Here is a 24,345-nt window from a genome sequence, read left to right on the forward strand (position 1 = left end):
GCTGAATAAGCTATAACGCTCCAGGTTATACCTATTTCATTTTTGCTTAGCCCAGCGTTTGTGGTTTGTAAATCATGGCGTACAGTTTAGAATTATGTGTGATCCCATCTACCATGGTTTATTCAACAACCTATCATTAAGACAAATCAAGATTTAGTGCATTGTATGAACCCAGATTGTTTGTAACTGCAGAGGTTTGGTGCTAATTGGCATTTGAGACACTGAGATTTCAGGCACAGAAGGAGCTGAGAACAGGTTTAACCTTTTCAGATTGTTTTTTGTTCAAAATCCTAGGGTTTCATCCTCATGAATACAGAGGTGGGCACCTCATGAAATAGGAAGAGGTGCCCATTTCTTCCTTCTGATTTTTTACTGTTCAAAATTGTAAATTACCAAGGCTATTTGTGTGGGTGGGTGGGCGAGTGTAAAATGAGTTTTCATCAAAGTTATTTTATTGGATACAGGTTTTAATTCCAGGCCATAAAGCCCAATTTTATTATCCTGTTCCATGTATCAATGTCAGCAGAAGACTGAATTGCAGATGAATGGGGGATGATTTAGGGCTCATTTAAAGCAGTGGCTATGAACCAGTGGCCTGCAAGCCGAAATCAGCTCATAAAGCCTCCCTGTCACTGGGGTCACCTCATCTTCACCCTCTTCATGCTCTTGCCCCTACTTACCCAACTCCCCTTTGGGCTCTACACCATTATAAGTTTGAGATGATGCCCACCTCACAGTTTCTCCTTTTCTTCAAGAGATCATATTTTTTCCTGCTCTACTAGATTGCAGAGCTAGCGCTGGCTTTTCTCAGTGCTCTGGGCTGGATAAAACACTACTTCTTTGCCCCTTCCCGCTTTGCCTCTTCCTCTCTGTTACCTCATTGGGTCCCCACTCAGTACCATCTCTGCTTGCTCCAAGAAGAGGCTTAAGCTTTGGTTTCTTTCTCCCTACTATGGGATATGTTGAGAAGATGAAAGAAAGAAAGAGACCAGGTTTGCATCATATTAAGCCATAGATTGCCTTAAACATGGTCTGTTGAATAAAACAACACTGATGGACTTCACACATTATGCTAAGTCATAAAATACGACTTAAAAATACAAAGTCTGGGTTCACATTTCATACTAAGGCAAAGCAAACTGTATTTGGGCTCAGTGTGATGGGTAAAGTGGTGTGCGGATTAGGCTGAGATATGGCTCTGTGTGTCTGTGTGTTTGTGTGTGTTGACTGCAAGATCTACATAGCTTTTGGTCTAGCTCCACTTGCTGCTGGCATGCAATCTCTCAGTAAATCACTCACCTGAAGTAGCCAATGATGAAAATAGCCACAGCCAGAGAGGAGAAGGAAATGGAGTATCCCACTGTGTACATGACAGAGAGACGTTCGAAGAGTTCCCTCTGAAGAAACGACAGGAGAACTTCTAAATATCCATTTTACCTGGGTACACAATTGTTAGCTATGACATCATCTTTATTTCATCTTAAAAATCACTAATTTCTAAAATGTGCTTGTTAGAGAACTGAGCATAGAGTGCATTCAGTGGCTATGGTTAGGATGCTCAGAGCCAGTCCACCAATTTCTTGTATGGGGAAGGAGCATGGAGCCAGCACTGTAAAAGGAATTTCCTTGACTGACCCTTGGAGACAGCATACAATTTCTATGCATGGATTCTCATCGTTCTTTAACATTGCCAAGTGATCAGAAGCTAATTCCAATACTCATTTTTGAGATGTCATGTCCTGGAGAACAAGATGAAGGCAAAGCTTCTCAGGAAATAGTATATTAGACAACTAATTTCTATTTTATTTTTCCCAGTGTGTGCAAGATCTCTTCTGCAGCAAGAGAGAAAATGACCAAGGGATGTGGGGAAGAGGATATAACCAGCTGAGCTCTTTTTGACCTGTATTTATAGGCTGCATCATGTGTCATAGAAATATTTAGATGCTCAATGGTTCTGCCACACAGCTCATTTTACTTCTCTCCTTGTGTGGAATGAGAGCCCATACCTTTCCTGGGTTGATTTCTCTTTGCAGGAAATGGAGGCACTCAGAATAATTAGACCATGTTCGGTTTAAACTATGCACATAAACCCATGTTCCGTTTGAATTACAGTGTCGGAAGGCCATACCTATAAGAAAGAAGTAACATTTCCATTAGTTTGATGACCTTTCCCTCTCCCTGATATCATGTAAGGTCAATGATCCAATAGGAACAGAACTATACCTTGGTGATTAAAATCGTAGATATAAGGAGGGCAGGGCACTGCTATAATTTTTCCTGCTGACCCTCTGGGCCAGCAGATTAGACCATCCCATTCTGGAAAGCACTCATCTCCTGTTGAAAAATGAAAAAAAGTTGCTGTGAAGAGAAGCTACAGAACTGCTTGCAGAACTGCACTTTCAAAACACGTGAAAAATGTTTTTAGAATCACTTCCCCAAAGTTAGCCGGTGAATGTTACTGAGGAATGAGAGAGAATGCTTTCTACTTCAGAAACTGAAGCAGAACAAAAATACAGACACTTTAGCTCATTTTGGTAAATAGTTGCAATACTAACTTGACTATTTATACATTTACCACAGAATAGCCATATTATCTGTTATAATAGCAAGCTATTGCATCTGAACATTACAAGGAAAGCAACATGCCAACTTGCTTATTTCTCACATTTCTTACACTTTGCCAAGAATCTTTTCATCAGTGCAACCATCCTATGAAATTAGATGGCTCAACATTGCCCTTTACCTAAAGTCAGCTCTATTGTTTCTGAAGGAGCTGATGTTTGAGGTCCTAGAGCCACAATCCTGTACTACCTTACCTAGCAGTAATCCCACCAAGCTCAATGCAAAGACAGCCAAGTAAATCTCCCCACTTGAATAATACCCCGCTTGTGTAATACCAGCTCCTCTGCTCAAGGGAGGCATTCAGTTAAGCTCAGATTTAGAGGGGGGTAAATTCAGCACCAGAACAAAGAGCTGCTCAGAGAATACCATCTCTGAAAACAGATTAGAATGCCGGCAGGTTGTTCAGACTGAAGTCCCCAAACAGGACCCTTTCTTTGGAAGGTAATAAAGGAATATACATTTTCAGAGAAATTCCAACATCCTAATAATTTTCACTCATTTTCACCAAATCAGACAGTTGTAAAAAAGGGAATTCAGCATGCAAGGGCTTGAATCCTTAGGAGACATGCCTTTCTTTTTTTAAGAGACAACTATTTGTTCTTTTACCACTCATGCACCTGCAAAAATGCAGCTTTCCTACAAATACAGCTTGTGGTATTAATCTAGGTGGGAAAAGCTCTACATATGAAAGAATCCTAAATTCTTTAGCATTCTTCCCACTTAGTTGCAGGGTCCATGTGTTTTGCAGCGTGCTTGTTTAGTTCTCACAGCAAAGCTTATCTATACATGATGAGACAAGGCGAGGGGGGGGGGGATTCAGCCAGCTTGCTGAAATTAGTGATATGGGCTGAGAGTGAGTGACTGGCCCAAGGTCACCCAACTGTAGAATCTGGGTCTCCCTGCTCCTAGCCCAGCACCTTAACCAGTAGGCAACCCTGGCTCTCTGTATGGATCTTGAGCAGGATGGAGGGGAAACCTGCCTGCAGAGCATCACATGTAGTGGACAGTTAACTCTGAATCCAAAGATCTCAGAAAAAAGTGCATGTCCTGTATTCCACCCTCAGTAATAAAGAAATCACCAGCTTCCACATTACATTGTTTTGAGTGGGCAGTATAAAGGAAGCAGAATGACCGAGGAAAAACACAGATACAGTGGTACCTCTAGTTACGAACGCCCCTCCTTACGAATTTTTCGAGATACAACCAGCTCCGGCCCCAAAAATTTACTTCGACTTGCGAACTCGCCTTGACTTACGAACCGGATCCGCGGCCATTTTCCGCCCGTTCCATGTGGTCCACGGCCATTTTCTGTCCGTTCCACGTGGTCCGTGGCTATTTTTCCGCCTGTGCCACATGGTCCGCGGCCATTTTTTGCCCGTTCCATGTGGTCCACAGCCGTTTTTCCACCCTGCCGCGTGGTCCGCGGCCATTTTCTGCCCCGACACGTGGTCCGCGGCCATTTTTCCGCCCCTGACACGTGGTCCGCGGCCATTTTTCCGCCCTGCCACGTGGTCTGCAGCCGTTTTTCCGCCCCTGATGTGTGGTCCGCGGATGCCGGAATGGATTAACGGTAATTACATTGAACCTTATGGGAAAATTTGCCTCGTGTTGCGACCAATTCGAGTTGCAACCAGAGTCACGGAATGGATTAAATTCGTAACTCGAGGTTCCACTGTACTTGGCACTTGAAATCTTCTTAAAATTAGCTAAAATATTAGATGACATGTTAAGATTCCTGTGTTCTTTTCACCATTCTTCTGCAGATTTCTAGTTCTAGGCATGCCACCAGTGTGTCTTACAACAGGCAGGGTCTTGGATTTGACCCATTCAGTGCCATCCTATTCAATGTGATCTTACTCAGTGCAGCTAACACACCAGCTGCATTCAGATCTCCCAGACAATGTTTGAAGGGGAGGAGGGAGCATCAACATGACTGATACACATAGCTGAAGATAAAACACAGCCAGAAGAATAAACCACAAAACGTATTTTGTCTTCTCAGTTTCATCACTTCAGGGAACAAAAGGGGGGAGAGGGGAAGTATGTCAGGAAATTAAATGTGTAGGAGGAAAAATACACTGATTGAGAAGCCCTTCTATTAAATGAAATATTTGATTTCTTGTGTTTCTAAATTGCATTATTTATTGTTACAGTGATTTCTTTTTTAATTCAGGACCAGAACTTTCACCATCTGGCATCTACATAAATTAATTTTTCCTTGTTTATCTTTCCTTGTGCTTTATTAAATCACCAGTTATAGTGAACAGGGCTTCTTCTATTTCTTTTTTTCATTGTGTTTCCATTGAGACTTTGGTTTTCCTACCCAGTAGCTCTGGTGGAAGGGGGAGGTAACCATTTTGCTTTCTCTGTCTCTCTGTCTCATTTTGGTCATGCTTTTTTGCTTCCGAGCAGCATGCCATTCTGTTCTTTCTAACTTGCAATGTTCTCTTTGAAGTTATCATCATGCTCTGGCCCCTTCTCTAATTGTTCTCAGATTCACTTATGATCAGATTTTCTGTTTTTCAATTGATTCCTTATAGCAGCTTTATTTTTTTCCCCAGTCTTGTATAGAATAGCCTGAAAAATTCATGAATAGCAGAGAACTGTTGCGGTTTACACAAGGTCCAAGTCACTTCTGAATCATTTTTGAACTGGGCAAGGTCCAATGGCTCATCCCTGGTTAAAGCCTAACTGCTGGGAGAATATTATGGTTGGGGCAGAGTGATTTGCTGCTATCAGCAGGCTTTAAACAATCCTTGCACTTGAATTTTAGACAAGAGGATAATGAAAACATACAGGTTCTCAACATGGAGACCTATACATCAAACAATAAGGGAATGTTTCCTTGCATTCTATCTACTATCTAAATGTAGATTAAAATACATTTTAAAATATTTTTTATACTGAAATCATTTTTAAAATCCTGGACAGAATAAGAAGAAAACCAGATTACTAAGAAACCCTTACCTCTTTCTTCTTGTATCTGAGATGTGATGTTTTGTTCACACTGAACTTTGGCCTCCAGAAGAAGATAAATCTGATCCTCCATTGTGATGGTATAACCCAATTCCTCCTAATAAAGAAATGCCACATGGAAATCAAGTGAGTGATGAATACACTTCTTTGTGTATTATACAAATAAGAAGAAAAAAGCTCTCAATGGTTGTACGCCCATTCTGAAAATTAACCTTATGTATTTATTTACAGTATTTATACCCTACCCCAGTTCTAATGGACTCTAAATGATGTACAACAACATCAAGTACAAAAAACAAAAAACAAACTAAAAGCTCAGTGTAAACAGTTAAAGTAATACCATTAATGGCCAGCAATAAACATCACGGGGACCCTTAAAACTAAACTAATCTAATTGAGATTATTAAGGCATCAATCAATCAATAAATCAATCAAATCTTTACTACAGTCATAGACCCGCGTAAGGCGTAAGGCATGCTGGAGTAAAATTGCTTTAGCTTATATACAAAATGCCAGCAGAGTTGAGGCCATCCATATCTCGGCAGGGAGGATATTCTATAAATTGGGGGCCTGTTGTGAATTAATGAATATGTATGAAAACATGGTCCCAGTTATGACTTCCATACCCTTTTCTTCTTTTGTTTGAATTACCGTATCCTGGGAAAGGGAGTGTTTTTCTCCTCTTTCCATTTTGTATCAATTTCTAAAGTTAGGATGAAACGGGCATGAGCGTCTTTTTCAGCATAACAATTGTTTAAGAAAGAAGAATTTGGGGAGGGCATGCTGAAGACCCTTATTCAGGGGAAACCCTTTGCTTTCTGTAATGTTTTCATAGTTTTGTAGTTCTTTGCATCATGCAGATGGAAAGAAAGCCAATGAATTCTAGTTCTGAATTTTTAAGAGGTCCTGTTTGTTTGTGGGAGCCACTGCTAATTCTCCCAAACATTGTTGGCAAGATCAGTGTCAGCAAAAACAAAAAAGATGCATAGGAGTCTTCACCTTTGGACAAAATGATAAATAATTAGAAACTCTCCTCCTCTTCACTTGGTGAAAAATAATTATAAACCAAATCTAGTTTTATCTAGTCATACAAATAACAATGATAATGTCATTAACTTTCGGTGTAGTTCTTTCCCTATGTTTTTAGTTCCCTGCCTAGAAAGTCTCTGACATGGACATCTAAAATGTGCCGAAAATCTAAGGAGATTTTAGCCATTTTAATTAAATATCATAATAATTTGCAGGTCCTATGGATGTAACTGGGGAAACTATGTGTACTGCAGTGCCCACAGGTACCATGTGCTGACTGTGGGCTTCTTTGCTGATCCTCAAAAGTTTTTGATGATGGTCCTCATTAAGGAAAAGTCTGTGAACTCCTGCCCTAAGAGCTCAAAGAACTTCACATTTATTTGCTTGCTTGCTTGTTTGTTTGTATAGAAATAGTGGAACAAAATAGTCTAATATGCACCCAACCAGCCATGTCTTCTGCCAGGATACCCCAATCCATTGTCTCTCTCCTTCCCCCCAAAAGTCAGTCTGCATTTCCTGACCCGTGTGAACTCCCCAAGTACTAAATGGTTTCCAAAGTGTCTGAAACCTGTTACGTATTACCCAACAGAGTTAGGATCTGCTAAATAACAGCAAAAACCAATAGTTCTTAACAGACCATTCATCTGCAATGGGATCTAATATTAAATTAAGCACCATAAATAGTACATTTGAAAAACACCCATTTATTACTATTCAGAGTTTGAAAGAAAACAGTGTGAATACTGCCCAGAGTTGTTGGGAATTGGGTGGTGTACAAATTGAGCAAAATGAATAAATGCAACACTTGAAAAAATCAAGTTTATCTTGGATGTCATAGTAATACAATCTAGGTGCAGTTTATCGTTGAAGGGCCAGAGCTATGTAAACCTAAAGCTATTCCCACTGTAGAAATCGAGTTCCTCAAATGACATGATTCACTTGTGCATACTCTACCCAGCAACAGGCCTGGTCTGCCTGTCTTCCATTCATTCCCCATTTACATGAGTTGTCTCAAACTGTAAATAGGACAGGGGCAAAAATATTTATTAGTTTGAGGATATGTACTACTCTTGTATCTTATGCTTGAGCTAGACAGTAAAAACATTACTCTTTTCATTCAAAATATAGGCTGGGTTCATACCTCATGGTATTCATAGCTTACTTTAATCATTGTCCTAGTGGCTTCGTTCGCCCATTGCTCTGTAATTTAAAAGCCACAATGATTTGTGATCATGTTTTAGAGACCACAGTGGCTGAATTCATACATAATGCTGAGTCAAAACCAAATTAGAAAATGCATGAAGTAGTGTCTAGTGCCTCAAGCCATTTTATAAAAGTGGACATCTTGGTTGAGATTTCTAAACAAATATTGTATTAATGTCTTTCAGAAGATCAAGAATATTAGCTTACAGAAATGAGACTGGTAGTCCTCACTTAGCAACCACAATTGGGACTGGCAACTCCATCGCTAAGTGACACGATTGCTAAGTGAAATATCACGTGACTGTGACAGACTTACCTCACTTCCCATTTGGCTATTAAGCAAGTTATCACATGACTGCAACTTGCGATTTTACTGCCAGCTTCTCCATTGACTTGTTTGTTGAAAGCCAGTTGTGAAGTACGCAAATGGCAATCATGTGTCTATAGGATGCTGTGATAGTCATAAATGCCCACTGGTTGCAAAGTGCCCGAATGTCAATTATGTCACCGCAGGGATGCTGCCACGGTCATAACTGTGAGGACCGGTCATAAAGTTACTTTTTCAGTGCCATCGTAACTTCAAACAATTGCTAAACAGGGCAGTCATTAAACGATGTCTACCTGTAGAGCAAATCTCACCAATAGATAAGATGTGAGAGTTTACTGTATCTCTTTGCTACCATCTTGTTCTCGTCTGGATTTTTGCAGCCCAGATGCCAGCAGAATGGAATGGAAAAACACCACCCTTGATTTTCTCAGGAAATCACCACTGGAAATAAATATGGTAGCATCAAAACCCCAAACAGCACTGATGACCACCAACCTTTGGTAGGAAATGGCACTAAAAGAATTCTCTCTCTCTCCTTTTGTTCCTCCATAAACAGGAAGAGGATAAGAGGTGGAAGAGAGCAGCAGGCCCACTTACTGCTGCTGCTGTTGAGGTGATTGGTGGTAGGAGTGGCAACCACCGCATTTGAGGCTCTTCCTCCCCTTGTTCTCACCTTCTGTCTGTACCACTCTTCTTCTGCTAGGGCTCCCTGCTCTTGTGCAGCAAAACTCCAGAGGACCACTTAGACAGGGCAGTAAAAGACATGAGAAAACCCAACTTCTTTCCTGCTGTCTAGTGGCTGTCCAGATTTTTGCAGCCCAGATATGGAAGCCTTGACCTGTGGGATCAGGTTTGTTAAAGGCATTGGATAAGAATTGGGTGACAAGGGCGAGCCCCTATCCTTGCATGCCACAAGGTAGGAGCCTCCCTTGCCTTCACTACATTTAGACCATTGCACTAGATCTGCATGAAGTCTGCTGGCCTAGTGATTTACATTTAGATGTAGGAATAAAACAGTCTCTTTGGATGCAGTCTTTCTCTATAGGTTGTTGTGAGGTTAAAATGCATTTTTCAGATTCTTAAAAAAGGATGAAAATTCACATATAGCCAAAAAGGGTGTTAAAAAAAGTGATTTATGAGCCAGAAAAGAGTGGAGAGCTTCCATGTTTTTTTTAAAGAGTGACTGGAGCTCTTATCTGGCTGAAACTTGTATGCTGTAATATATATATATATATATATATATATATATATATATATATATATATATACACAGTATGTGTGTGTGTATGTGTGTATGTGTGTATGTATATGTGTGTGTGTGTGTGTGTGTGTGTGTGTGTGTATATATTTTCCAATTACCTTGGGCAGGATATTCTAGTCGTTCAAATATGAGAAAATGCAAAATATAGTGGACTGGATCTAATAGCAGCATCAGAGTGAAGTTTCTCTTAGGATTCTTAGAAGGTAGAAAAAAAAGATAACAATTCTTACAGACTCTATTTGTAGCCCCCAACATTTACTCCCCCAATATATCAATACAGATTTTCAGTAGTGATTAAGGGACTGCAGAAGAAAACTATTTAGTCCCCCATTTAGTCAGTAGAAACATTCCATGGGATTAAAAACTTCCAGCCTATCTATCTATCTATCTATCTATCTATCTATCTATCTATCTATCTATCTATCTATCTATCTATCTCATTCATTCATTCATTCATTCATTCATTCATTCATTCATTCATTCATTCATTCAATTTAGGTGCCAGCCGACTCCAACTGATTCTGGCCAGCAAACATTACCATTAAAAAAAAAAATCCAATAAAAAGCAAGACAAATGGGATCTGAATATTATTTATAGACATAAACAAAAATAACCAAGGCACACCCAACAAGCAACCCCATCCATCTCAACTCAAGGTCTAGCAGAACAACCAGAACAGAAGTATTTACAGAAGTGTTTTCTTGGAGCCAACCAAATGAGATTCAAAATGTGCTTTAAATCCGCCTGTCACATTCACACAGATCCAGCACTCAAAGCAGGCAGGAAAGACCTCCTGTAGACTACAGTGGGCTCTCCCTCTGGAATGCCGAGATCTCACAATGGAATTTGTTGCATCTATTCATAGTTTTAACCTCTACTTGAAGTTGAACTCTGGGCTCGGCTCTCACAGCAGTTTTAAAGTTGGAAAAAGACAAAATGAATTGTAAAGTCATACATGTATGACCTCTCTTGGAATGTAATGATGTAATTATTACACTCAGTGTGCATCTCTCCAGGTGATTTCCTCTCTGTTTTTTGTGCACACAACTCTTTAATTGTCTAGAATTCATGCAGAATTATCAAGGGTGAGTTCATATGAGTCCACAATAGCTTCAGGCATTTAAATCAAGCAGCAGAAGAAAAAGCTCACCTGCATGTCACTTGTCTTGTTTCAAATAACCCAATGCAAGCAGCGTTACTACGGTACTAATCCAAGAAAGAGACTGAATGGAACCAGGTTTCCTGCAGCAATGTTTAGCAGTGAGACCCACTCCGAATGACCTATCTGGTCTGCCACTTACCCATCTCTAAATGCTTGTTGAAAAGTTCAGTTAGCACTGTAAATCTCCCCAAGCCAAGAAAGCTCTCTCTGACCTCGCGCTGGCAAAATCAAGCGGCAATGAAAACTGCCACGGCTTACCTTAAGTATCAAGGGGGGATGATCTAGCACAGATTCATCTTTCTATGGATTCCTACAGTTCTAGCCCCTGTGTCCAGTACTGGCATTCAGCTCAGTCTTTTTTGTTGTACATACAGAGCTCGACCACAGCAAGAGAGGGGCATCTGCTAATCAAACATTCAGACCCTTTCACAAAAGGTAGAAGTTTGAATGTAGCAGGCACATCATCCAAGGCCAGCTGATTACTTGAGCAATTTCCAAGCCAGTAGTAGCTTCTCTCTTACCAAAGGGAGGATAGCAACCTTTCTTATTCCCCACGCATATATGAGTCTGCCAGCTCAAGCCTCTCCTTAGCTCTCCTGCTTCACGAAGGAATTTACTTCCTGTTTGCCTTGCTGGCACAGGCATATCTTTTACCATCCACTTTTGCCTGGGGTCACCCGGCACACACACTTTCTGCTGCCAGACTTGGCTTCGTGGAGGAGGAAGCAGTTAACAAGAACAATTAGCAGCTCTGTCTGGGGGGAACTCCATGTGTTCTGTTACATGGGGCTGGGCTGCCTTGGGTCTCTTATCCCGTAGTCACAAAATTGGGGGGAGCCAAACTGGAGAATGCTGCCCTACCTGCTCATTAGCTATTTGGCAGTTGTAAGTGGTAGAAAAATGTGCCAACTTTAGCAAGAAAGGAAGATCCAACAGGAAAAAAAAAATCTATGGGACAATAAAGTGTCTTGTTTTTCACTGACCAACCAAAACTGGCAAGGGATTCCAAATAAATTCTATTTTCCTATCTCAGGGGCACACTAGAAGTCTTTGACCTCATCCTAGCAAAAGAAAAGATGCTTTTCTTTTGTTACCCATGTTTCATCTTTCCCTCTCCTCCTCTTCCTTAACACTTTCTAGCTAATTCAGAACTAAGGGTGTACACCCTTTGAAAATGATTTTAGATCTTGCGCAAGCACAGCAGTTCTCTGCTATTCAGGAAAACAGACCCACTTTTTCAGATTTGTTTTACTAGTTCCTACTGAAGCAAAGAAAATTCTAAAGACATTAAAGAGAAAGCTTTAAAGAGGACAGTGAATATGTAATAAATGGGGGGGGGGAAGAGGAGAGAGAAAAGGTTTGATAAAGGTAACCGTATCAAAGATGGAATTGAGTGAAAGAAAGAGTAAGAGAATGGTGATATAAAGTTCAGATTTCTCTTCTTTCCACTTGCAAAGAAGTTGGTCTTTCAGTTGCTAGTAGCTGAAATTATTCCAAGTCATTTATTTCTATTATGTAGTTTATAAAGTAATAACAGTACAATTCTTAAATTTCTGCTACTTAGTCCAATTATATTCCCTAGTAAATGTAAATAGGATTGCTAGCCAAGGATTTCAACCATCATCACAAAAATGCATTCCACAACAGTGGAAGTTTTGCCAACACTGTTAACATTGTTTACCAATGTTGTATTCTTTGGAATTGCTTTTCATATTGCAGAAAATATAGCTACGATGTGTTCAATTTTTGTTTAGATTTTTTAAAATTAGAAACTTAAACATTTTTATAAATCAGGCTGTTGCAAATAAAGCCATTTAATTTACATCTTTACAACAGCCTCATGAGATCAGTTAGCCTGAGTGAATAAAAAGATTGTCTCACAAAGGTGCAGAACTCCCGTGGAATGTATGTGAGGTTTTATAGTACTTTCACTTTTCATTCAGTCTTTTCTAACCCATCTTTCTAAGCTTGTCTCAAAACGAGCAGGTTATGTTACCACTCTTACTGCTCTGTCATCCCCCAGAATTTCAGACAAGCCTGTAATATTTCACAGAGAAACCTTGTCTCATGCTAAAGATCAGGCACCCGATTTCAGATCCTCCCCCTGGCTTTGGTCTATTCCATATGCACCGCCTCTTCTGCAGTTGACTGAACCCCCTACTGCACCCCTCTCTTTGAAGATGCCCCCATTGGTTCCATCTACTGTGACCTGCCGCAAGAGGCAGCAGTGGCCACAGCCCAAAACAGCACATGGTCAGAATGAAATGCAACACAGAAGAGAATCTGATATTCCAGCCCCAGAGAAGTAAAGCTACTCCTCTGTGGGAGTGAAACAGCTCTGGCTGTTTTCCCACAGGAAGGGGCACTGACAGAGCAATCTGCAGCAGAATATCCAGTGGACATGGGATAAGCCACCAGACAGGAATAAGGAGGACCTAAAGCTCCAAAGAGCACAGTTCAACCATTCTTGGACTTGAAGGAAAGAAAATTATAGGGAATCGATCTTAAACTGCAGACTTGATATGGCATTCGCTAACAGCATTGATTTTGCCTGACAGAGATTCAAATTGTTCTTTACAAGGAGAGAAACACAAGCACTTAACAATTGTGGTGACGGCCTCCTAGCTGTTGAGGCATGAAGATTTCAAATAATGCCCAAAGTTTAATAACACACTAAACCGGACCATGGGCATTAAACGCTCAGCCTTAATTGTCTGAAGACTGATCTGCTATGAAACTGATGCTGGAGATACTGCTTCACTTGCTGTTTTTCCGTTCCTTTGGGAGATACAACATTATCCGGAGAAGTGATTCTGGAAAGTTTAGAAAGATTTTTTTTTCTTTCTCTCTGAGTGGGGTGGGGAATGGCTCACCTCCGGATTCAGAGCCAGGAAGGGTCTCTTTTCAAAAGAAGGACTACCGCAATCGCTCCAACAGCTCGCCCTTGAACCGGGCGCCACCAACCGCAACGTCCCGAGTTTCGCCCCGCGCCCCGCTCCCCGCGCCCGTCATCGGCAGACTCTCGCGACTCATCCCCAGCGGAGAAATGCCCCCTCCCGCTTCCGAGCAGCGCTTCCTCTCAGCCCCACTGCAGACCCTCGTCGGCGAGGCGGAGGGACTCGCGGCGCGCCCGGGGCTTCCCTACCTCTGCCACGGCCAGGAAGCAGCCGCCCACCGCGAGGAACGCCAGGACGGCGGGCATCCTCGGGCCGTTGCGGGTCTCTGTGCCGAGGAAAGTTGGAAAGCTCGGCCGCCCGGCTCCGAGGAAATCCAGCGGCGAGGAGGAGGCGGGGCCGAGCGCGGAGCAACGTGGCCCTGTTGCCGCCGCCGCCGCCGCCAGAGGCGTCCAGAATCAGGCCGAAGATTGGGCTGAGCCGCACAAGCCGCGGCGAACTTCCCGGGCACCGGCGCCACCCGAGGGAGGCGAGAAGCGACGCGCACCCGGGGAGCCGCGGACCGACGCGTCCCTCTCCCTTCCCGGCAGATGCGCGTGGAGGGAGGCGGCTGCTCAGCGGCTCCTGCCTCGCCAGCCCAGCCGGGACTCTTCCGCGGGACGCTTTCGGGGCTGGGGCAGCGGCGACCCTTCCCCTTCCCTTCTCCGGGAACGGAATTCCCGCCCCGCGAGCCTTCCGGCCGAGGAGGAAGGCAGGTGTAGCGAGGTTCCCTCTGCCGGCCTGAGTTTCGCCTCTGGGAAGGAGCCGTGGGCGAAGAGAGGGGAGACGGCGGGGCAGGGGGAGCCCGGGAGACCAGCCGGTTCATTCCCAACGCCCGCCTAGCGCAAATCCCCTTTTCCCATCCTGCAACAGGAATGGTGTAAAAAATGCAAATGCATAACGAGGCTGGACAGAAAGGACCTGCAGAGCCACACACAGCAGTACAAAAAATTAAAGAAGCGTGGCAAGCGGGGATGAAGGAAGGAAATTGCAGAGCAGCCGAATGATTCATTTGCAGTGCTCGACGCTGTGAGCGGAATAGGCAGTCCGGCCGAATCTGACTTTTCGGCAAAGGAGGTTGAACCAGGGAGGCCAATGGTGGCAAGAGCCCGGTTTGGGCCACGAGCCACCGGAAAAAAAAAGATCCCTTTCTACAGCTGGACGATTCATGGCCCTAGCCTGCGAATCCTTAAAATACACACACACACACACGTTGGTGGCAGGATTGGGATTGGACCCACAACCTTCAGAGTGGAGGAAAATATGAAGCGATGAGGATGGTGCTGGAGGGGTGGATAAAAACTAATTGTTCGAAACTGCCTTAAGCCATAATCAGGATCACAACTAAAGTGACCATATTTCCAGGTTTGGAAGATGCAGGAACCCAAACCATAAGTATGTTATTCAAGCAGCAGTTCTACATCTGTTGTTTTCTTTGGCTCCACAACACAAAGGCATTCGCAAAGAAGAAACTGACAAAAAAACAGCAGCTATGCAGCAGCAGCCTTCCCACTAACTTCCCAGAAATCCTGGGCAACAAATGGGAATTCTAGGACCTGTAGATAGTGTGTATCCCTCTGAAAGCATTGTAGGAGAGCCATGTTAAGTCTCTGGTGACAAAAAAATCAGGAGTCTGGTAGCATCTTTTCCAGCTAACACATTTTATTAAAAGGCGTAAGTTTTCATGAACTGCAGCTCAATTCATCAGATGCAAACTCCTGATTTTATGCCTCGGAAGGGTGATCTGCTTGCATGACACATGAGATGCTCCAACAGAAGGACGGCAGCTGCAACAGTACTGCAGTTCTCAATCCTTTTGTGGGCAACGGAGAGGGCATTGGCAAGCTCCTTAGAATTGAAAAAGCCAACGAAGCACTCCATTTCAAGTCTGACCCACCCATTCTAGCCTACCCTTTTCTAAAATCCGTGCTAAAGTACAGCAATGCACAGCAAATTCTTGTAATATCTCTAGCAATAAACTTTGGTACATAGTCAACGCAAGTCAATCTTCTCATGCTATAATGCCAACGTTAATGTTTTGAGCCAGGGATGAAATAAACCAGGTGGGCACAACTGATAATATTTCAATTACTTTATTGTTACTCTCTCTATACATAATTTTGTAAATGGAGAAAATGTAATTAAATAGTTTAACATATCAGAATCATAAAAAATACACCTCAACTAAGGAAAGATAGAAATATATACATTATATACATTAAATAAATTATCTGAATATGTTTTATGGCTAACGTGATAATTTTTAACATTTTGATTCAATTGTTTTTCCCCATTATAACAGAGATAATTTCTTGGAGTGTATTAATTTAATGAACAATGCCCATCGTTTAGGTTGCAGCAATATGGATTGCCTGTTAAGTTGCATGATATGAACATAACACCTTCTTCCCGTCCCCAACAGAACAGTTAATGAAATATGTCTTTCCCACAATTGTAGACTTAATTATATAGAGAGACACAAGAAATACACATACACATCAAAATTAAAAGGAACACATTGAAGTGAGCAGAACTTGAATACTGTTCAAAATATTTGCTTCTAGAATACTGTGTTAACATCCCATTTTAATTTAAAGAGGTCACAAACTAAATAACCGATCAAGATTTGGGGGCCTACCCTACATATTTCTGATATAAACAGTCTGTTCAATGGCATTTATTAACTTTTTTCAAAATGTAAGGAAGTCGTTATTAAGAGAATTTGAAATGTTAAGGACTATCTTCAACAGTAATCCATTTAGAAAAGAAAAACTCTGCTATCATTTCTAGCTGTGGTGCTCCTGAACATTTTCCCCATGATGCAGAACTCCAATCACCATTAACTCTTGTTGGAAGTTACATCAGCTGGATGTACTATGTAACAGGTCAAATCCGTGCATGTGTGTGCAGGAAAAAAAAATGCTGCTGTCAATGGTCTGGCTTCAACTGTGGCCAAGGAAGATACATTTGAGTTGGAATATGACATTTTCAGTTGCTACTTGTGTATTAAGATGCATATTCATTACTCACAACCTGCATACACATATTTTGCCCTCCGGATAATTAGCAAAGAAGTGGCCCTTGGAAAGCCACTTCCTGCTGTATTTTGTTCCTTAAGCTCAGGCAAGACATCTGCTCCAAATTACTTTAAGCCTGCTAAATACTAATACTGCTGTTTAAGTAACGAATAATTAAGGAATGTGTTTTTTCATGGAGATCAAAGCTAATGGCTTTTAGCCAATAGCTAGAAATAAATAAATAAAAGGAATATAAACAGAATAAAAACTTGGGTATAAACATTAATTTATTCAAACAGATTATCTGGTTTCATATAAAAATCCTTACTGTTTCAGACATAAACTTAAATGGTAAGACTAGTCAAAAGCTGAGTTAAGATATGAACTTCCCCATGAAAAATCCAACCTACAATCTAGTCCACACATGTATTATCAACTGACTCTAAGCCAGAGCTTAATGACTTCCTAGAATGCTCTCAACTTTCCCTAGGCCATGCAAAATAGTGTAGGTTTAAGGCTCCTGGCTGCAAACAGAAGAGTGATCAAAAGGGAAAACTTAACTCAAGGAAACTACTTGGGCTCAAACCAAGATAGTAGACAATTAGTAAGGCTATGAATGTTAGTCTTGTCTGCTTAATGACACATTTTTTAATGCAGTAAACATTTTCTATTTACAAAAAATATTTTAAAAAGTGCTTACTCTCAGTTTGTAAAAGTACCCAAATCTTCACCCATGAAGCCTAAGTTGCCACCCACCCCATATACACACACACATCCTCCTAATTCTTTTCTCGTTCAGAGCATCTACCACAACTGCAAATGGTTCATGGTGCCAAAGGAACTACTGTTTAAACAGTCTAATGTATTAACACAACCTGAGTATGTGCAGCAGAGCAACATCAATATTACATTCCACAAATGGTGCTGAAATGAAAAGAAACTAGGATAATGTTTATAAAGTAGCTATTAGTTACTGAATTAAAACAAAATCTAATCAAAAGCATCCCAATATTTTAGTGTGACAGGAAAGAGAGGAATGGAACAGAGCTAAAGGCGTATTTTAAGGTAACACCTAGTGGTTTGAGGCAGTTTGATCCTCAACCACAGAGATTCCACTTGAGAAAATTTGCCTTTGGGGCACATATATGTTTGAACCTGAACTTTTCTGAAGTTTGGTTGAAACCTAAGCTAGAATTCAGAAAGAGAAGTAGCCCTCCAGTAAAATATCAGACCACAGAGAAACTGTGTAACATTAAAACAGGGCTTCAAATGACTATCTGGGATGTATGAATGATTAAAATAGTCAAAATACTGCTCAATGGAAAGTTGCAAAATAAATCCAGTGCATAACAAATCACACAATACACAATAATGCTTACAAAATCAACTCTTACCACAGCAGCAGCACTATTAACAGACTGACTTGGTTCCTCATGATTAAAGACAGCAGTATCAGAACTGCAATTGTTGGGCTAGTTGAACTGGGCCAGCATGCCCCCTATCATTAAGACTATTGTTTCAACTGTTTGCAAGAACCACTGGCTTTTCTGTGCAGGCCATCATTGCAACAGATTTCAGTGCATCAATACGATGTAGAATAATTTCTGGCGGGCTCCCTCTTGATCCGAGACTTGTTTACTTAAGTACCATTCTGATTCAGAAAACTCTGAATGCTACTCTGCAGCTTCTTCCACTGCAGTTCTGACACCTCAAGGGCAAATTCATGTGGCAAGAAAGCCCAGCTGTGAAAGCTGTGGCAGAAGATCCTTGAGTTGCTGTTGAAGAGAACGAGTTGAGGATAGCAATGTAGAAAGACAGCGCTCTGTTATATTCTTTTCAAATCAGAAGAAATCATTCCATCACATCACTTTAGCTTAGCAATTCAGGCCCAGGCCTGTCCAGTGATCTGGCACCATCAAAAAGTACTTATCCATCGCTTCACAAAATCTGGTACGGTATAATTCTGGAGATACCACAGTTGGCATTTTACCTAATAATGCATTGCGAATGAAGAAGAAAGATATCTTAGAAATTAAACTGAGCCAATAGGAACATATTAATGGTCAAAGTTATATTTTATTATTATTCTAATAGGTTCATATTTTGAACATCATTAAATCCACAAAGGCAGGACCAAAGCTGTATGAAATTATTCCTTCCAACGTGTATACTGGAACACTATATTGGGTATTAGGACAGATTCTGTGATAAAGAACGAAACACTGAAACTCAGCTGAAGTCTTTGGTTACAGATGCTTAAACTATAAAAGTTATAAACAATGCTTCTTCATAAGCCATTATCTTGAAATACTACATTTGATACCTACTTAGACCTTAATGCCACAACTAAATAAAGTCGATATTTCATAATCTCAGTAGCTTGACACTACAAAGCATTAGGTCAGAGATCCTTGAAAATGTTATAATAAAGAATATTTTAAAAACATTATCTAGCATGTGGCAACTGGGACTGAAAGAGGAAAATGCAATCGATACTGACTGGAAAAACTTTTTAGACCTACCTTGTCCTCCTAAGATCCCTGTTGACTTCACCACCATTTCAAGTTTTTTATCCCATGTAAATGTGCGAATGTAATCTGAAATAAAAAGGTAAGTAAGCACAAGTTAGCTATATGAAGATAAGTTTCTAATGCTTAATCTGTGCACAAATGAGAACAGCTCATTTCCACACTTCAGTAAAATGGGGTATCTATTTCCTTTCCTAGCCTGAGGCATCATGAGAATACCACTGAATTCTAGTAGTTTGCCAAAATGCCTTTTAAAATATAAATTATACTTGAACTATAAACTTTATAGAGCAAACAATTCATTACAGTGTCTGCATTACTGTAACCTAAAATCAAGTGATACTCAGAGAAGTTGTCTTCAGTGTATTCTTCTGACCTTCATTAAAATAAAGCATGTTTTACAATGAGCAACAAATGTGAACTCAGCTCTGAAAGTCTAAGATTTCTATTTTACAACAGCCACCACACGGAGACTATTCCACTGGATTATATATTGAGAGTTCAGATATTTAATGCTTGTCTTCTTTTTGAGAATGGGCTTTATGGAATTTGATATACAAGACCATGACATATTACTTTATTTATGCTTATTTGAAAGAATAGAGTAAAGCTTGATATTAGCTTCTGAATTAAAGGTACCCAGAATTTGAATAGTTTAATAAATTTTAACTGAAGAAATACATGTTTTGAGTTAAATGAAACAAGTATTATCAAGTATATGAAATTTATATAGACAAGCCAGATCTTTTAAAAACTATTGGGGACATTGCTGGATTCTAACTATTGGATTAGAATATTGTCAGCACTGGCTCACAACATAACGTCTAGGGAATCGTTCCCCTCTCCATCACTTTCCCTGCAACACTTTTTGATGCCATAGAGGTAGTCAGGTTATAGGCCAAGACTGATCTAAGCAGAACATTAGCTGATCCAAATAATCTGTTTTATGTAAATCAACTGTGGACAACCACACCTTGGTGATTTGCAGTCAAAGGTAACGTACCAATAATTCCAACGACAAGTTCATTGGTGGTATCATCTCTGCCCACCAGAAGAGAATAATCAATGATGAGATGGCTGGAGAGGAAATAAGAATCACTATGGATGGAAGCCTTCAATACAGCCTTGGAGTGAGAACGGATATACAAGGGATTATCACGCACCAGCTTCAATAAGTTTTCATCCAGCAGAACCACATCACAACTTTCTTTTCCTGTGTCTGTTTTTACATTTCTATTTCGCAGAGAACCTTTCAGGTCAAAGACCTAATAACAAAAGGAAACAATACATTAAATTAATGGAGAAAGCATTTTTTTAAGAATTCTAATCCAAGAGGAAGAGCTAATTTATTTAATTAAAAAAATCTGTAATATCCATATTACAGAATCTATAACTTATAAACTTGGCACATTTTTAAAAAGCATAATGTAATAACAGTATATGTTATTCATTCATGCCAGATTTAACAGTGTACTAATTGCATAGCAACTCTAAACTAGAAACCCACATGGCTACTTCTTTGATACACAAATGAGCAACATCCTTTATTTAGAACATGGGCTGTGTCTATGTATTTTCACTGATAAATTGATCAGACCATTTCTTGGTGAAAATTAGGTTCCTGGCACCCATTTCCCCCATAGGGATGGGGAGACTGATTCAGTCGGTCCATCCTTGGAAACTGTGGGGTTCTGGAATGCTCTGGAGGAGTTTCCAATAGCCAGAACAGATGAGTCCCTGCTTTCAGTGTGGAAAAGTGCTGCCTGCTTGCTCTTTGGCAGTGAGGGCAGCAAAGTGGGCTTATTTCGCTGTTTCCATTGCATCCTCAAGTAGTGATTCAACAGAACTGTTCCAAATAACCCTGAGACCAGTATAATTTACTCTAGTAAATTTTGTTTTTCAATCTTCGCAGCTCTGCTAGGGAAGCTTTGCAGAGCATTTTAAGGATAAAACTGCCCTGACTGGTCAAGTTCTCTAAGATCAGTTCCCTTTTTTTTTTCAGCCTAAAGATGCAGACAAAATGCTTGTGGCAATTTGTTCTAACTTCTTCTCCTTCCTCCAGGGACTGGTGCATGCATCATTACAACGGGGGGGGGGGGGGGGGGGCTGCTGCCTTTAAAGGGGCAACTGAAAAGAAAAGAACCCTCTTTGGTCCCAGAGGATTATAATCTTTGCCCAATTTAAACAGCAGCAATAAACTGACTACATGCTCACTTTGGGAATATTGATTTTTCAGATCCATTCTACCCTGAATTCAAGCCTGGTTATGGGACAGAATTGGCTTTGGTCACTCTGACCTTCACTGGGAGAGTGGGGCAGAATGTAACGCTGCAATTCTGGCCACTTTTCTCAGCAGCTACCACTTCTCATGGTATTCTTGCAGAACACCCCACAGATTTAGTACTTTTATTCAGTACTTCCATTCCTATCTATTTTATTTATTTATTATTACATTTATATTATCAGTGCAGAATCATTGTGGCCAAACTTTCCCTGACCAGGAATGGGCAGAGCTGGGGTACCATTCTAAGTTGATAGTCAGCACCCTTAGATATGGAGGTCATCTGTTCCTCTAATGACAATGAGGGATCCAGGAATACCCAGATACAAATGGGTTCCTTCAGAGGAGCACACCCTCCACTAGAGCAGGCCATTTTCCTCATTCCGAGACTCAGGAACCCTTAGTCTTCCATTTTGTCAGGTTTTATTCAGTACTTCCATTCCTATCTATGAGATGGATTCCAGAGAACAACACTGGCAATCGTGTTATGGGGAATCTCAAAGTATCATCCTCTCTCCAATGCTATATGAAGCCACTGGATGTGGTTATTAAAGGATTTGGAGGATATGTTAGCAATAGCCAGGACTATTTCTCTGAAGGAGGTGAGGTATACATAACCCATCCTGTCCTTGATTGCGATAGTGGACTCGATGAGGGTGAATAAACTAAAACTAAAATCTGACAAAATGGAAGACTAAGGGTTCCTGAGTCTCAGAATGAGGAAAATGGCCTGCTCTAGTGGAGGGTGTGCTCCTCTGAAGGAACCCATTTGCATCTGGGTACTCCTGGATCCCTCATTGTCATTAGAGGAACAGATGACCTCCATATCTAAGGGTGCTGACTATCAACTTAGAATGGTATCCCAGCTCTGCCCATTCCTGGTCAGGGAAAGTTTGGCCACAATGATTCTGCACTGATAATATAAATGTAATAATAAATAAATAAAATAAAAATAACCTTCAGAATGAATTACTGTAATGTGTTCTATGTGAGGCTGTCCTTGGGACTGGTTCAAAAACTAGTGCAAAATGGATTTGCAAACCCCTTCAGGATTCTGTGCAAGAAGAAGCAGATAAATAACTAAATAGTATTGTTATAATGTAGTATTATAAGACATTGTATTTGTGTTATAAATACAATGCATCGGGGTAAGGCGTGCTAGAACTTCCCACCAAAGCAACTAAGTTGGAGCAGAACTCCTTGGTGGAGATCCATTACAGAGCAAAACATTGCAGGCAATTCCTCAATATATTCAAGAATAGCAAGCTGCTATTGAAAGCCTTATTAAATTTTCCAGTGGGAAGAGACATAGCAAGAAAAGACACTTTCTATTTCTGTGGCAGAGCACTTACTCACCTGAGCCATCTTTCTGCCATAGAAGAGGTTTTCCATGACTAGCAGATCAAGCTTCTTTTCGGTGTTGTTCTGAGAGTTTTTATAACCTATTCGATAAACCCCAAGAATCTTGGCCAAAGCTGTTGGTTTCTGAAATAAAGAGTTAATTTATATATCAGTTGCTCAAGGTTCTATTCTCCAGTGCAAATATTTACCTACATGTAGTAAGACAGAATATAGAGACAAATTAAAAAAACCCACAAACAACTACACAAAGTCAACACCGCTAGGTTCTCTAAACAATGTTCCCTCAAAAGGCACTCTCAGTTGATATGACTCAAAGTTTAAGTCAGTAAATAAGTAAATAGGTATGTTTATTTCTGTCCTTCTGTGTTTCTGTTTAATCCTGATGCTTCTGTCTTGGCTTTAAAGGCAAAGGATAAAATACTCCACAAATCTTACCTTTTGTTGAACTGCATTAGTAATGTATGTGAAGTAATGTGGGGCAAAGTCAAGAAAAGACTGGACTTCCAGGCGAGGCATTTGTTTCAAGATGAATCGGTCATCTAAAGAAGAAAGTATGTTAACCTACTGCATGAAGACATAACTATGCAATTCTTTCAAACATCAGTTAAAACTGTATCACAGAAGGATTTCTCTGATCCAAGTTTTATCCCTAGCTACCGAGATGTCATCACAGAGTTGCTCACATGCAATAAAAAGGAAGAGCCCATGTTTATGAGGTATTGAACAGTTAGCTACCTTCAGTCACATAAAAAGCAGCTCCTGATTTCCCTCCTCTTGCCTGCCAAGGCAGTGAGTGAGAGAGAGAACGGATAAAATCTTCTTCACTACTTCCAAGAATCACTTCACGCATTTTATGGAACTCTCCTGCATAGTAAATCCGGCAGTAAAACTTGGCATTAGCATCAGAGAATTCTGCAAAAACACACAGAATAAAATAATGAATAAAATAATATTTTATTTTTAATGAATTAAATAAAGTTCCACTTTTTAGATGAGATGCTCACACATATTTTCCTAACTCAGACTGGAGGGCCATCTATGTTCTTCATCAGAACGTTTTGATTTTAACTGTGCAATTATGATCTGCAATATGTGAATTTGTGTATAGGTATGTACACACACACAAAAACACACACAGCTACCTTTCTCCTTTTTTAATCATCAAACTTCAAACTCCAGGCAACTTAAATACATACCCAAAATCCCCATCCAGGCAGTGAACAAATTCACTTAAGTTCAGCAAAGTTGCTTTCTCATATGACACCAGGAAAAGCGATACTGGCATTGGAAGCTTTACAAATTTTTAAAGATTATCCAACAGTTATACAAAAAGTTTGGTGGTACTAGCATCTACAGTGTCTTGTAGAAGCAGTTTTGAAAACCAACTGTGGGCAAGTCAGATCAAGCTAAACAGAAATACTACTTTAGGTACTAAAACAGGCCACATATTCCTACTGTCCAAAGGAAATACAAAGCCAGTGAACAGTTAGGGGAGAAATTAAACCATTCAATATACGGGGAACTGTGCATAAAACATTATTATTAAAGAAAGGAAGAATGTACGGTATATAAAATGGATCTGGTGAACTACTTTTAGTTGTTCCAAAAATGTATTAGCACAATGATCAAAGATGAGAAAAAT

At 40.5% G+C, this 24,345-nt stretch overlaps 2 protein-coding genes across 7 annotated transcripts in view; both read right to left on the bottom strand.

The window, feature by feature from the left end:
• The window catches only part of PTH2R (parathyroid hormone 2 receptor), a 46,073-nt gene extending 31,910 nt beyond the window's left edge, over nt 1-14,163 (bottom strand). Inside the window, exons 1-5 of the mRNA XM_025170792.2 lie at nt 13,728-14,163; nt 5,590-5,695; nt 2,224-2,334; nt 2,007-2,128; nt 1,300-1,397 (exon numbers count right to left, since the gene is read on the bottom strand). Of these exons, the coding sequence (XP_025026560.2) occupies nt 1,300-1,397; nt 2,007-2,128; nt 2,224-2,334; nt 5,590-5,695; nt 13,728-13,784 (494 nt within the window). The 5' untranslated portion in view covers nt 13,785-14,163. The remainder of the gene's footprint in view (nt 1-1,299; nt 1,398-2,006; nt 2,129-2,223; nt 2,335-5,589; nt 5,696-13,727) is intronic.
• Nucleotides 14,164-15,524: 1,361 nt separating this feature from the next.
• PIKFYVE (phosphoinositide kinase, FYVE-type zinc finger containing) overlaps nt 15,525-24,345 on the bottom strand; it is a 112,557-nt gene continuing 103,736 nt past the window's right edge. For 2 of the 6 annotated variants that reach the window (XM_025170800.2, XM_088135598.1), the window contains exons 37-42: nt 23,439-23,615; nt 23,139-23,242; nt 22,698-22,826; nt 20,064-20,325; nt 19,055-19,129; nt 15,526-18,522 (exon numbers count right to left, since the gene is read on the bottom strand). In XM_025170800.2, the coding sequence (XP_025026568.1) occupies nt 18,407-18,522; nt 19,055-19,129; nt 20,064-20,325; nt 22,698-22,826; nt 23,139-23,242; nt 23,439-23,615 (863 nt within the window). In that variant the 3' untranslated portion in view covers nt 15,526-18,406. Of the gene's footprint in view, nt 18,523-19,054; nt 19,130-20,063; nt 20,326-22,697; nt 22,827-23,138; nt 23,243-23,438; nt 23,616-24,345 lie in introns of all 6 variants that reach the window. The other 4 variants (XM_007421272.4, XM_088135599.1, XM_025170803.2 and 1 more) reach the window with 4 other exon arrangements.

This window comes from Python bivittatus, unplaced genomic scaffold, assembly GCF_059951505.1.
Source record: "Python bivittatus isolate LINGU-HERP-01145 unplaced genomic scaffold, Pbiv_v1 ctg000200_np1212, whole genome shotgun sequence".
In the NCBI taxonomy this organism is placed as follows: Eukaryota; Metazoa; Chordata; class Lepidosauria; order Squamata; family Pythonidae; genus Python; species Python bivittatus.